At 35.2% G+C, this 16,082-nt stretch overlaps 1 protein-coding gene across 1 annotated transcript in view; it reads right to left on the minus strand.

Moving 5' to 3' along the window:
• The window catches only part of DNTT (DNA nucleotidylexotransferase), an 86,605-nt gene that overhangs the window by 52,449 nt on the left and 18,074 nt on the right, over positions 1-16,082 (minus strand). Inside the window, exons 4-7 of the mRNA XM_054382468.1 lie at positions 12,868-13,038; positions 11,522-11,593; positions 8,271-8,394; positions 7,129-7,261 (exon numbers count right to left, since the gene is read on the minus strand). Of these exons, the coding sequence (XP_054238443.1) occupies positions 7,129-7,261; positions 8,271-8,394; positions 11,522-11,593; positions 12,868-13,038 (500 nt within the window). The remainder of the gene's footprint in view (positions 1-7,128; positions 7,262-8,270; positions 8,395-11,521; positions 11,594-12,867; positions 13,039-16,082) is intronic.

The raw sequence follows: 16,082 nt of genomic DNA on the forward strand, positions 1-16,082 counted from the left end.
CAATAAGGTTTTGAAAGAATATATTGTACTGAGTTCTCAACTGTTTCAAGGATTCATGTAATATTCTTTCTGTCCATGACTCCCAGATAACTTGGTCATCAGCTTCTACTTCATGATCCATCTCATGGCTAATAATAGATGAAACAGGGGGAGAAATAATCAAAGCTCTAATGACAAAGGGAAGTGTGTGAATTACTCCAGTAGATTACCTTCTAAATTGACTTGGCAAGCCATTAATTTGGGTAATAATGATTTTTTTCTTTTTTTCTCTCAACGTATTTTTTAATGGGTTACAGAAAATTAGAAGCAGAAACTAGTGATGTCCTATGTTCTTTCCCAGTTGTAGTGCCTCTAACTCATGCCACACCATATTCTTATTCACAGCATCTCAATGCCTCAACGTCAAATTTAGGGAGTTCAGTAAGGTGAAGCTGTTTGACTAAGCTTTAAGGCCAACTACATCAGATCGTCTCTGGGTTAAAAGCCTCATCCAAAATGGACTATAGTTTTACAGAGGCAAAGCTATGCCCATGAGCAACATCCAAACAGGCTCTTCAGTCTGCTGCTGGAAGAATTAGCATCATAGAATCAGTCAGAGTTGGAAGGGACCACAAGGATCATCTAGTTCCAACCTCCCTGCGATGGGCATGGGCACATCACACTAGAATTGCTAGATTCTTCTAGGATCTGCTTAAATTAGTGTGTGTGCAAACTACCATGTCAGCTCAAATGTTCAGTGCGGAGCTTGCCTCACAGTTCCTTTATAAGAGGATTACACCCTTACAAAATTGAATAGCAGCAGGTAAAAAAAATTACTTCTTGTAAGAGGAGCGAGCAGAAATTACCATATTTGGACTTGAGCAGTTGAGTGTAGTTTACATCTTCCCAGATTATAGTTTGTGTTTTGGAGTAAAGAAAAAAAAACAACCAAACAAAACCCAACAAAACAGCAAAAGCAAACAAAAACCCCCAAACAAGCAAAATAGAATATATAATAATAGAAATAACTGTATCTGTTTAAGAGTTCATCTAAAAATGTAATGAAAGAAACTTTGCTAAATTAATTACATTATTTTGAATTCTGGCACTATTTTAATCCTAGATCTGAGCAGAAAGGCAACAATTTGTGTAACAGGACTTCAAATAGATTTATTTCACAGAAATAAAGGCTTAGAGTCACATCAGGTGTTCTAACCCTGTTGTAGAACTTCTTAAGCCTGTTAAGGATTAGTTTTATTAAGATTATCCAATATGAAAAGGTCAGAGATTTTCATCAAGATTTATCAAAAAACTCAGTTAGAGGTCACATGACTATCTTAAATAAATGAAGAAGTCTTGAATATATGCAAAGAGCTTGGAAAGTGTAATATTTCTCTCATTTACGAGCATGTGTCAATACAGTTAGATAATTGTGATTCCAGATGTCCTGTAGAAGTGTAATTTCTGAAGTGAAGGAGACACAATAACATTAGTTATTCTTCAGTGTGTGAGTTTATAATCTCTGGAAACATTTCTTTGTCCCAGCTATTTCATTTTGCTTCATCATTGAGACTGAAAATAGAGATAACTTTAAATTGCTTTCTTGATGTACAACAGGAAAGACCAGAGTTCTGCCCCATGTCTTTCCTTTATACATTCCTTTGCCTTCTAGGAAATGTCACTGCACACAGGAAAGAAAGTTTGAATTGTAATAATATACAAAAGCATGGCAGTGCTGCCTAGCAGACACTTTGACCCTGTCCTTTCCTCTCTTCATTGTTTTTCTGTTAGAAATCCTTATCCTCAAATGCTACAAAGCCTTGGATCCCAATTTTTAAAAGACAATATAAAATTCAAGCAAGGAGATAGTGAGCTACAATTAGGTTCACGTTAGCACAAAAGTCAATAATAAGAGTGTCTGAGACACAACTTTTCTGAAGACTGATGCAGGATGGAGGAATTAGCCTCCCACCAAGACAATACAGAATAGGCACTACTCATTTTGCTTGATGCATTACCCAAGATGTTTAGACACCCTCTTAAGCACTGCAGTATGAAAACTTATCTAAACCAAAGTGTTTCCTTAGTCTGCTTCACTTTATTTTAAGGCAAAGATGGGAGAAGCAAACACAAATATTCTAAGATTATACATACCTCATTTGAGAAAAAATCAAACTGAATCATAATACCAAGAGGATGCCTAAGTAATTTCCAAGAAATAAAGGCCTACCAAGGACATAGTAACTAAGTTCTCAGATCAGAGCAATAAAACCACACCGGTGGCAAATCTAACCACAACTGTTTGAGTATCCTAAGTGCAACACAAGAAAACTGAAACTTCATTTGTAAATCACTTGGGATCTGTATGGACAAAGTGTACAGAAAGGCTAACAGAAAGCCATACTGAAAATGCAGTTAATGAATGTGATGATTTATTCCTCTTACTGTATTCAACACTTATTTCCAGATCCTTTTCTGACCTTTCAGAGTCCAGTTTGGGGTTTGCGGGTGCAGGTGTTGAGATATAAATAACCAGCACAGAGACTGACGCCATAAACTACATAGAGTATAAGCTTGCTCCAAACATTTTTGCTTTTAGGAAGCCCTCAATCTAGATCATTTCTTGTAGCAAAATCAAGTATCAGCAGCAGAATCAAGTTAGTAAAAATCCAGAATTTTGCAATGTGCATTGATAATGATTCAGCTTATGATGGCCTCTTGAAGTCAGTGTGAAGCCATGTCCTAGCATGGTGCTACAGGAGAAAGGAGGAAAACTCCCTCAGTTTCACTGCCAAGAAGCCTTGTGTGAAATTCTCTGTTTGTCATCACTAACAATCCTGCAAAGATGCTAATATTACTAATAATAGTATTAACACTTTGCTAATAAGAATCACATTTTCTGTAAAATGTAGTTATAGATATGAGAACAGATAATGCTATTACTACTGAAAAAAACCCCACACCTAATTCTCTTAATAGACCATAGTTACATTTTCATTAACTAGGAAAAAATCCTAGTTAATGAAAGTCCTCTGTTTAATTCTCATTTAAAAGTGATAACATACAGTAGATTAAACTACACTCCTGCCTTAGCTACATTTGGAACAAACACATTGTTATCACAGATGTTTCACTCTAACATAAAATTTGTTTTTACCCTATCCAAGGGCCTCTCTTTAAGTCAATGTTGGAGGGGAAGCTTCATCCTCAGTGTCTTCTGTAACTTGTAATACGAGTTGCTATTTCCCACCTCAGAAGAAAACAATGTTAAATCTCTGCAATTCAAAATAAGAGAGGCTGAGCATGGAAATAATGCCATGCCAATTCCTAATTCAAATAGATTGCATGGCAAATTCATGCATGGTATGATGAATATTCATGTCCATGGTATGCTTTATATTGCACATTCAGCATCTTCAATACCTCATCTTATCTACTGTCAAGCTGATAGGCCTCACTAGATAGAGAATGAAATGCTTTCCACACTTTGTGGGTGTGAGTAACTTATTTTATTACCACAATTGTTCTACTTCTGTATTTCCATGCATTTCAACATTACAATTTGTTTGAGAACGACCTACACAGGTGTCAGAAAAAAGATTTTAAGACAAAAAGTCTTCCAATGTCTCATACAAAGCCATATGAACTGAAACTCAAGGAGTATGTTTTACAGGTGGTTCCTAAATATTTCCATATAGGAGTAAAAAAGGATAAACTCCTTCACACTTCATTGATTATTCATTTTTACACCTGGATGATTTCAAGTAAGGCGCTACTGAAGGGTTTATTTCAATTACTTGTAAGTCTTTATATTCCTTCATGGATTCAGATAACTGAAAAGAAAGAGTTGTCTTTAACCAAAAGTATTATTGCCATTTTCAACCAAAACCACACTGAAAGCACTTCTGATTGAAGATGTTTTATGATCTATTGTTTTATGAAGACAGGCAGAAAGATGAAAGAATCAGAAAGAAAAGGCATCAAGGAAGTAGCAGACACTGAAGTCTGCTTCAGTAACATGACCCTTGAGAAGAGGTAAAAGAGAAAATTTGGGGGATAAGCTCAAATTAAAAAAAAAAAAAACAAAAATTAGAGTAAAAGAGGGAATAACTTGTATGAAACTGGTCAGAGAACCAGGTCTTGGTATGTTCTCAAAAAGATTCAGTCTGTTTTCCAGTTTTCACGTTTTACTCTGACAACTTGTAGGTCTGGTATTTTGATTAAAGCACACAGATGCCAATAAGTAATTTGATTTTCACTTCCTCTCTATGGCCATTTCCCCTCCCCTGAATCTTCCACCAGCCTGATTTAGAAATACACGAACAGTAGCCTCCAGTACAACATAATCCACAAGCAGATGACTACCAGCTGATTTTTCCTTGCTCAAGCAGTGATCAATGCTCTAACATTTTCTAGACTATGAGGCAAACCTGTTCTCAGAATACCCTTGTCTTTTCTCTTCAAGACTCCATTCTCAGTCTGTTGTCCATCCTTCTCCTTGTTGCATCCTAACACACAGCTGCCAGCCAAGTCTGTTCCCTCATCTACCAACATCCATGAGTATGGCTGATATAAACACCAACTAGCATTAAGTCCGGTATAAGAAGCAGTAGAGAATACTAGGAGGTGAAAGCTAAATCAAACCAAAGTCTAAGAACAAGTTTGTTGGGGTTTAAAAATAAATATTGACTTTAATTTTGTACTACCCTTCCTAATTTTGGTTAAAAGAAACACTGCCATGTCTGATTCAATGAAATTCCAGGAATCTAATGGAAAATTTAAATGCATCAAACCATGCTTTTTTTTTTTTTTTGTAAATCAGGCAAAAAGAATCCTCACGATAGCAGATCATTAATGGATGTTCTGTTCCTTGTAATTCATTGTTTTTCTGCATAATCAATAAGGTTTATGAGACTCCTGACTTTCAACTCTGTCTAATCTGGAGGAATATGAACAACTGATTTTATTTGCCAAGTTAGGAAACACATATACAAAACAAGACAAATCTAGGCCCTGGGGAATTAATATATTATTCAGAGCAGTCATGAGCTTCTTTTTTTCTTTTATATTAGCAGTGTGTAAGGTGTATGAGAGAATCAAGCTGTTTGATTAATAAAATTTGCCACCTTCTTTTATTAAAATATTTACATAACGGTGAAAGGGACATGTGATAATTTATTAATTGAAAACTGTGAGCTAGTGAGCTTACATAGACTGCTTATGCTGGTGAATATTGCTACTATACGAAACAGGAAAAAAAACCATGCAGTCAACTCTGCAGCAGTTCAGTAATTAAAATATTGGTGCTAATAAAGGTTTCTCAATCCATTTAATCAGGTTTTCTACAAATTCTACACTGCAGCATCTGTTTCCCATAGGCTGGTAAAATACAATTTAGGACCAATATTTTGAAGCTATACTCTGTATATTTAGAAGCACATAATTACTTACTGAAGGCATCATTATATAGTTAAATAATTTCTCTTCTGCTTTGACACACACACATTTAAAGATATAAAAGCTTACTTTTAATTAAAAAAAAAAGAGAGAGAGAGATTGGCTAACTATCATATTCCCCTGAAATAATAAGCAAAACAATGATCTTAAATCTGATGTGTGTGACAAATTTTGCAAACAGCTCTTTTGCCAGCAAAGCTCACAAATACATCATATGGGGAAAAAAAAGGCAATGTGCAATGTGCTAACAGTTCTGTTCCTCTAACTCTTTGACCTACCTAGGTATGTGTTAATCAGCTCTATCCAAGTTACTAACACAATGTCTTTGACTGATTTGGCTCAGTGTGAACAGATTACCATCACACAAGTCTTAAACAAGGACTCAAAGAATGATGACACTCAAGGGTCTGAATATAAAGTTTGATCATTTTTTTATGCCTCTGGTCAGGTTTCATGTATAACATTGAACCTAATGCTTCTTACTGACCACAGTGTTTTGTAGAAATTTTGAGACTCAGAAGGAATAATTATAAATATCATAAGGTGGTAGAAAAGGTATAAACTATATGCATCACAATCACTGTCCATGTATGCAGCAACTACAAATCATATTAGGTCTTCATTCTGCACTGGTATAAGGCTTATCTAGGCTCACAATAATAGTACAGAAGTACTACATTTATTATTAACAATTTTTTTTCATTCTTATACCAGGTTTAGTTGCATAAGAGAGTGGGCAAACCATATATATTGAATTCTAAGAGAATAAGTATTTTGAAACTACATTTTTTTATTAAAAAGTAACAAAGTAACAAACTAAATAGCAGGAGACTTCAGGGGCAGACTAAAGGTTTTTTGTTTTATAAGCAGGGTATGTATTATAAATGGTGATATAATGGGGGCTGAGTACAGAGAAAGGAATCTGAAGACAATTCCCAGACTCAATAATTTGCAGTGTGGCTTTAAGAAAACTCTTAAAGTGTGGAAAGAATTAATTGTGTATGTCTCAAGCAATGCTTTTGGGTTTGGTTTTATAGAGCAAGATGCTAGGTAGGAAAAAAAACTACCCAGGTAAGAGATTCTGATATCACCCTATTTATAACAGAGGGTAGTGTATATTCAGTTTAGTCTGTGCTTTATATTCATTTTAGTCAGCATTTACTGCAAAGGGGACTTCTAATGCTACAAACTCTGCCTTAGCACATTTCAATCTCACGTGACCAAGTTCTCTTAAAAACAAAACCCAAAACACCAAGACTGCCTTAAAGTTATTCTACCTTCCTTTCAAGCACAGCCTTACAGTAATCTCAGCCTTGGGAATTCAGATACACTAAAAGAGGAAAAAAATACGCTCAAGTACAGTGTGTGACATTGCTTTTTCAGCAAGATATTCTTAGATTTTGTTCTGACAAACCATCCATCTACAGCAACAAAACACAGGAAGCTGTGGATGTCATAGGCTTGTTTGATAAACACAAAACCAAACACACACCAAAAAGCAACCAAACAAAACCCCAACAACAAAGCCAACCAAACAACCAAAAAAACCCATAAACCAACCAAACTAACTCTGATATTTTTCCACCAAGCTTCTTTTATTTTTCCACTAAGTTTCTTTTATTTTTCCAAGACATCAACATCTTGTGTGAACCTGAATAAAACAGCCAAGAGAACTCATTTGTTTTCACTCACCTCCTAAAGCCACCAGTAATGGTAACTAAAGCATCTGGTAGAAACATGTAGACAGTGTTCTTGACAATCAAGCTTACTGCATCTGCTTCTTCCTTAGATACACAGCTCACAAGGTCCTCATAGTAGAGAAACCCTAAAAATCAAAGTCAAAACAGTCCTGATCATTCCGTGGAACTATCAAAATCTACATAGTGTTACTTAAGTCCCATGTGAAATAACTCTCTCACCAAGATGAAAAACCACACAACTCATACCATGGACATGGAAACTCTCTCTAAGGGCAAGAATTAAGAAATTAACAACCTGAAACTCAGAAGTATAGGTTTGTTTAGGACATTATTGTTATATAACATTATTGTTATAGGACATGTCAGAGGAAATAAATTTTGATCCATCCTCTTCACGAGTGTTTTTCTTCCTCTTCACCATTCCTAGAGTCAGTCTCCTGCCTCGCGTGTGGGGGGATAACAAACAAGAGACAGCATTTTCCTTTCCTCGTGTTTGTGTTTTGTTATACAATTTTCTTTTCTTAATATAAATGGTTCTTTTGTTTCAATGAGTTCCCTTATTTAGGGAAATGGTATAGTCAAAAAAAAATCCCATCTATGGGGAAGGAACCCTATTAATTTGACCATGTTCAACACTTCAAAGTTAAGACATGCTAGGATTATAGAAGTAATTTTATAAGTACTTCATTACAAATCTTGATTTATCATTAAAGTAGGGTTGCCTTGAAGAGACAGGTCATCTCTGATAAGCAGTTCTGGGTTTTTCTAATGTTGCATTTTTTTCATGACCTTTGCAATCATGACCCATTAATTGTTTTGTATAAAAGCAGATCTCATGGAGCAACTGTGTAAGCAATAAAAAAAAAAAGCAAATTCATACGTTTTCAATGGCATCATTTTAAATTTAGGTCTGTATTAACTCAAATATTATTTTAACTTAACAATTTAAAAATAATACATAAATCAATTTCAAATAATTAATAAAGATAATTTAAGAAACAGATGGTGAGTGCATAATATTCACAAGACACTGCAGGAAGAAAACAGATGTATAAATGAACTTTTCCTTCTGTGATTCTGTTATCAAGTTCTTAGAGCACTGACATACAAGTATTTATGAGATTTTTACCTTACCTGCTTTCTGCATTTTTGACAGCTTCAAGGTCTTGTCAGCTTTTACCTCTTCCAGAGTTCGTAAACCCATTCTGTACCATTTTTCAGATGTCTTCACTCCCACTCCAAAGACTGAAGTAAATTGCTAAGGCCAGTAGAAGAACACACATTTCAGTGTTGTTTTCTGAAGGAGCAGTGAATTAGCAATAAGTAGGCAACAATAAAATTTCACAGGGAAAAAATACTGGGGCAGAGTTTATCTCACCTTGAAGATAAACAACAGCATAATGCAAACGTACAGATTCAGTTCCTTTCTTTGCACAGTGATGTTGAACAGGTAATTGTTTATACTCATACACAGTTCTCATTAAAGTGAAATATAAACAAAGATGCATAGGATGCATCTTTGCACCTAAATGTACACTTTCAACTAAGGGTTGAAGCAAAGATAGCAGTCTTTGTTTTTCACAATGATAAGTAGCTGGATTCCCTTACACTGACTTCATAGAACAAAAGAAGTATCTTAACTTCATATTGCAGGCACTACCAGCTCTCTGTTGTATACATGATGCTGTGGCAGCACTCAGGAAAGATGTGGTCAGTGGGAACCCTATGGATTTTGAAATTCTGCACTGAGGGCAATGGATCTCAATGGTGCATAGAAAGAGATGATAAGTACATAATCTATTCTTCTACTGCATTGTATAAAACACATATATTAGGAAGTCGTGGACAATATTGTTTTCCCAAATAGGATTCAATTTTAAGTGCAAATAGTACTTTTTTTTTTTTCTTGCATACTATAAGCAGCCTTACCCTCAAGCTAAATCCTTCTATGTTTTATTTGGAGTACAGACTTCACTGGTTTGCACACTGGGAAAAATAATTGCCCAGAGCTACCAGTCTCTGAATTTTTACTATGATTACTTTTCATGTATTCAAAAATAATTTTGTACAACAACTTCTTTCCTGAGAAAGGATGTAAAGCAAAAATGTCACATTGCAAGCATTATTCAGTGGATCAATATCTCAGATGAACAGTGACATGAAAGCAAAAGGGAAAACTTTCATGCTTGCCCAAAAGCACATTCTTTATGTTCAGTTTGTCAATACTAAAGCTCTCAATAGTTTCTTTGTAGTTTTATTGAATTCATTGAGTAGCTGTGTAAGACATGAAGAACTGCTGTTTTCCACAGAATCTACAACCTTTGAATTCCAACCTTGCTAGCTTTGTTTTATGTTTTTCTAAGAAGGTTAATTCCTTGGAAATAAGGTAACGGAGAGAGAAAAATTAAGATCTTGGGAAATATTAAATGGAAATTACCCTTCTGTCTATATATAATGGATGATATTACCTATTCTTTGACTGAATCATGGGTGTTGATGAAAAAATGTGATTTTTTAAAAAATACTTGTTATCTTTGTAATATTAAATGGAAATTACCCTACTTTCTATAGGTAATGGATGATATTACCTATTCTTTGACTGAATCATGGGTGTTGATGAAAAAAATGTGATTTTTTTAAAAATACTTGTTATCTTTTACTGGTTTTGCTAGCACTAAAAGATTTTCAAAAGGCTGTATTACTAGGTTTAGAAAGATTCTAAGAGAATTTATATTGAGATAAAGAACTAATGAAAATGGATTCTGCCTCACTGTCCAAACGTTTAGGAAAAAAAAAAAAAAACCAAAAACCAAACAACACAACTCTGCATCTTTTTCTTTTCATACTAAGATTCATTATATTCAGTACATTCATAGATGTCAATTTATAGGCACTGCCAAGAGTGCAGTGTGATGAGTAGAGAGCTCATTTCTTCAATTGTGTATGTGAACATTGTTCTTTCCTAGCTGCTGTGGATGATTTACATGAGCTTCTCTGCAGCACCCACTTCCACAAGGAGGTAAACTGACTGTGTCATTCATGTACCTTACATCTAAAACATTGACTATCATTTATTTCAGTTGTTTGATAACTATGGTCCTGGGACTAGAGATGATCTTTTTAGTCATGCTGACACTGTGATTTGCTTTAGTTACCAGAATCATGTTAAACAATAAAATTTAGGAATTCACTAATATTACAGGATTATTCTTGGCTTTCTAAAAACCACATTAAAAAATTGTTGGGGAAAGCAGCCAAAATGTTGTGACTATGCTCAGTTAACAAGAGTCACATAATTTAGCTTGGTATTCAGCATGTGAAGGAAGGCATAAAGGATATTTGAGATAATGTCTTCTTATAGGTTCTTCTGATTATTCTTCTGATCTCCAAGAATTTTTCTTAAATTCTGAAGCACATAATTTAATGGCTGATATTCAAACTTTATTACCAATTACGAGGAAGTCTGGTGCCTAAATCCTGCTATACCTGTAAATCTAAACCTCTTCTTTAAGCATTGCTATAAATGCATCAAGAACAAGCACTGAACATCCTTTCATACTTGTATTACAAGTCAAAGAGAATGGGAGACCCTTTTGAGAGGTGAAGCAAAAGTGAGTAACTCAGGGGATGATTAAACAGTCCCATTCCTTTGCTTTCTTACACCCAATAGTGACTTATTTACACTCTTCCACTTTCTCTGCTTGAAGTCTGAGAAGAAAAGTTAGAGACAGTTTCAAACCATCACACTCTCTGATTTAAATGTTTCTGAAGGCACAAACAGGATAGTATTAGAGATTAAAACTGCAGATGAAATTGAAACAATATCTTTCCAGTGGAGAATTCACTGAAAATTTAAGAAATGGGAACTGCAGTATTTATGTGGTTTGGGTTGACCATGTGTGACCATGACTCTGAACCTACAATCTGCCTAAAAAAAAAATGTCTCCAGTACTCTTCCTTCTGCCTCACACAAAAGTTAATGGAAACAGATCTGAGTCATCTTATTCACTTGGTAGTTTCTTAATGCCAGAATAAGATGGAGGAATGTCATAAAGATAACTGAGAAAAAAAAAATAAACCCAACACTGGGTTAAAATTACAGCAGAGTATGCATTACATCAGCTTTAGGAAAAAGGTTTAGTACAAGTTTAAAAGCAGAAGTGTATACATCACATTCACATTAATTTTAAAAGGCAACTGATTTCACCATTATTCCTTACTCTGTCACAGTTTCTCTCTTGCTTTCTCTTTATTGAAGATATTTCATTTCTTTATACTTGATGTTGGATGTTCCTTTACAAAAAAATTGATGGCAATGTCTAAGCTCTACTAAACAGAGTAAAACAAATGCAATTTTAAACAGCAACAAGTCTCAAAAGATTTACCTTAAATGATTTGTATCGTTCATCATTTGACACTTCTTTAGCTCTAGAACTTTCTCCTTCTTCAATAATCTCCTAAACAATGAAAACCATTACTTTAAAACAATAAAATATCAAAATTATTGTAAGATTCAATAAAGTAATTTAAAAGAAAGTCTTATCAACCTGTAAAAACACGCAGAGCATCCTTAGTGAGCATATTGTTTTCTTCTGCATTAGGATCAAATTATGAAATAGTTTTTGAGAAAGAAAATCACTGAAGGATGAAGAAAACACTGGAGCCACAGAATAAATTTCACAGTACTTATTTACTTGCAAATTTACTCAAGGATGAAGTAGAAACCGTGACCATGGAATATATTTCACAGTACTTATTTACTCATAAATTCACAGACAGAAAGCAGTTCTTTATTATAAACTATCAATAAGTTATTCTGAAAATTAGATTTTATTATTCTTAAAAGTAAGAACATCATAAGATTTTTCTTGAGTAAAGTAAGAACATTATAAGATTTTTCTTGAGTATACAGTTCCTTCAGTCTCTTTGATAATAACTAAGAAACAAGCAGCCCCACCCCCCCAATAACACCACCACCACCCCACCAATAAGTCTCTTTTCAGTGGATCATAATTGAATTTCCAGTCCCCAGGTAGTACAAAGAGCACTTCAGCAGCTACGTTCTTAACTGGTGGAGTGAGGCAAACAAGGAGCTAGAGTGAATTACAACACTCAGCAACGACCTCTCCAGACAGCTGAGACCTGTTCATCAGCTTTCTGCTAGCATAACAGGACCTGAGATAGAGAGTCCTGCAAAGCCTAAGAATTGAAGAAAAATGCAGGGGATACTCAAAGCTCCAGTTAGAATGTAAAGTTCATCCATCATCTAGATAAAAGGCTCTGCTATAACTCATAGCAAGGGAGGATTTAACATCAAAGTACTAAAATATTTACCAGTTTTGCAAAAATAGTATTTCTAATAAAGCATTCAGGTGAGGAAAGTGAGGTTGCCAAGAGCAGAAGTTACATGAACAAAACCATTAACAGTTAATTTGTCACATCCAAACCAGAGTGAGCCTTCAAAAATTGCTAGCGAAGATGATGCAGCATTACTTATTAATTTATATTTATTTGCTAATTATCTTTATTCCTAAGGGCAGGGATTCCATGACAGAACCTTTTGTTATTGCAAAAGCTTTCCAGAAATCATTGCATTTTTGGTAACAAGGAAATATGTTACAACAGGAAATACAGAAGGATGTGTAAACACAGAGATGTCCATGCTGCACTCCATGACCTCTAGAAGTACATTTGTAAAGGAATCAGTTGGCAGATAAGACAGAGGTGTTACCTCAATGACATCTCTGACTCGGTCTCCCATGCAGGGCAGCCCTTGTATATCTTTCATTCTGGTGACTGGAAATGGAAGAAATTTCATCACAGAAGCTGCTCTCAGAAATTCCAGGCAGAGTATTTCATTTTCCTTGAACTCATAGCTTTCAGCCATTATCTCAAAGGCGTCCTGGGGATGTAAGATGTGCAGAAAAAAAGTTAAAGGTTAATAAAAGCTTAAATTATTCAGTATACTCCTTAGAAAGGTTACTTTGTACTCTAATTCAAGAATACTTTCTTTATAGTAGGGTGAAAAGATAGAGTTCACACCAAAAAAAAAAAAAATCATAATTTTTAACCCCTTGAAATTTCCCAGGTACCATAAAATCATATTTTAGTGTCAAAGGTAGGAAAATATTTTGGTCTTTTCAAAACTTTAAAATCTTTTGTGAGACAGACTTTCCATATTCTATGCAGATCTAATAAATCAATGTGAAGTAGGACAATATTTTTCAGTATTGTGTCCAAACGTATCAGGTCAGTACAGAACAACTGTGTTTTCAGACCCAACCAAACAGGAGTTTGTGGCAATCCTAGAAGCAGCTTTCTTTTTGAACTTATAGCCATACTTCTATTGAATAATTTAAGTAGCAAATTCTGTTTTCTCATTTTTCAGATGTATGACCAATGCAAAACAAAAAAACCCACTTTCTTTATTGTTCTTCAGCTATCCATGGCTTGGTTTATTTGACATTATGCTCAAAACTACCTAGAGGTTGCCATTACTTTTTTTATTATTTAAAAAAAGAAAAAAAAAAAAAAAACACCAAACCCCAAAACAACCCTAAAACCCACCAACCAAAACAAAACTCCATGACAAAACACCTATTTATATATAATTCATGCAGCTTTGGAATCTCCTTCCCAGGATATACACTTCTTAATATCAGTAATTCTTTTAAATGATGCAGGGGACAGACCACAGAGTGGTGGAGAAGGGAAACAATTTTTTGTTTTCCCACAGTAGAATCCTATGTTTTGGGAAAAGACAAATGATGGGGGGGAGGGGAAAGTGTATGAATGACTGAAGAATTAAGAGGCTTGTGACTGATAGCAGCCACAATCTGAACTCCTAATGAAACCTTGCACAAAACCTCAACAATTAACAAGACTGCAAAATCAAGTGATTGCTTCAGAGAAGGGTAGGAGTGTACCATTTCCAGAAGAGACTTCCACTCAAAATATGTATCTAAACCATATCCAACACCTGGCTGTTGGATGCTCTTGTGCACCATTCAAGCAACACAGGGCAGGCTAGATACAGACCATAAACAAGTCAGCCTTGCAAAGCTCCTTCACTTCATTGTGTCCTGTGCTCCTGCCAGAGATTCTGTTACTTACTCTTCAGCCAGTCTCAAAAGACCAGCTAACAGATCCCAGGTTCCAAAGGGCCATACATCCCACTGTGCAAGCTGCTGCATAGCTTTCCCATTTTCCAGTTTACTCTTGTTTCTTTTTTGACCCATGGGGCATTACAAAATAACAAAGAAGTGGCTGTCAGCATGCATCTGCCTGCAATTATCATTTCACTGAGCAGTGCCTGTTCAGAACTTGTTTTGGAAGGATGAGTAACATCCTGTGATACAGATATTGAGAGCAAATGGCTTACTAGAAAAAACAGCTGCAGTGGATAGTAGGAAGGAGCAAGACTAAACAATATTTTCCTGTCCTCAGTGTTTGTGGGATCACCATTCATATTTGAGCTCAGATTACATTTAATTTGCAATTAAAGGTATTCTTACACAGTTTAGAGAAAAATAATTTAAAATTTTGCCTTTATCTTAGCACTAATATGCTTTAGATTCCTTTTTTCCCCCATGATAACATGTTATAACATAAAAAAAAAAAATAATTTGGGCTTGCTATAGAGAATTTGCTTTGTTCTGCATCACCAGTATAATTTTACTCCTTGACCTCTGCAAGGAACAGTCACTTGTTGTCCATCTCACTGCAAGAATCTTCCTTTTAGCTGCACATTTATCAGCTACTGCAATTAGTAAGTGCTCTGCAATTCCATTTTTATAACATTTCATGAAAGACCTCAAGAGAGAGAGAAAGAGCTGTTGAGAAAGATTCTTGATCTGGAAGTTTCTGTCATTATTTACATTCAGCTAGCCCTTGGGTGTAAGAAATCAAAAGGGACAGGGAAGAATGCTCCTTTGAGAAAACAACAAACCAAAACCAACCAACCAAACACAAAACCAACCCAACCCAACCCAACTAAACCACCAAAACAACCAAACCAAAACCAAAACAACCTCAAGCTTCCTTACAGCTAACTTTAAAGCTCTTGCAGTGGCTAATTGTTAGATTTATTCCACTACTATTCTTTTTTCCCCACATTTACAGCCTTTATTTGCTTGATCAATTATGCTGCATTCTATTACACACTACTGAGTTAAAGACAGGTTCCCATTCAGAAAAAAATCATGCAAAAATGGAAACTACCAATTTTGAGGTCACAAGCAACATGGATTCATCCCACTTTGAATATAGAAGAACAAATACAGCATATACAGTACTACTAATCAATGGGGAATATATATTTTAGAAGTGGAGTTATATGAGTCAGTGGTTTCCTCTGCTGTGGGTTTCATTGCATAGTCTTTCACATTCTTTTTATTCTTTATAAGCTACAAAGATTCTTTTGTTCTATGCAATTAAAAACATGGTAGTTCTTGCTTTCAGGTTTAGAGTAGTCACAAAATTCTGACTATTTCTTGCTTTCTTTTTTCTCTTTACAATCTGCACACATGAGTATTCAAGAAAGCAGCATGGCAAGAAATTTCTCATTCCATTTAGCATTGAGAAAAATCCCAAAAAATTTAGTTGTTAACCTTCTTGTTTAAAATGTCTATACAGACAAATACACAGACAGAAAACAGTTCTCATAAGTACCTGGCTCAGCAGAGTGAAGCAGTGACAGAGACATGTAAAGTCATCTTCTTTATCAGGAAGCTCAGAAAGTCTAGGAATGTTTTTTTTCTCATTCCCCAGAGGAGGCCTGTCATGTGCACATTTAAATAGCTGTATGCCACACCAAATAATCAGCCATTGTGGGGAATGTGTCTGCCTATAGCAGTACCACTGCCATTTTTGGGAGGTATTAGCCCCTTTCTGCTAGCAGGAGGGCAGTTTTCAGCAGAGCTGTCACCACCATTATTGCAAAGGAGA

Source organism: Indicator indicator, chromosome 7, assembly GCF_027791375.1.
Source record: "Indicator indicator isolate 239-I01 chromosome 7, UM_Iind_1.1, whole genome shotgun sequence".
In the NCBI taxonomy this organism is placed as follows: Eukaryota; Metazoa; Chordata; class Aves; order Piciformes; family Indicatoridae; genus Indicator; species Indicator indicator.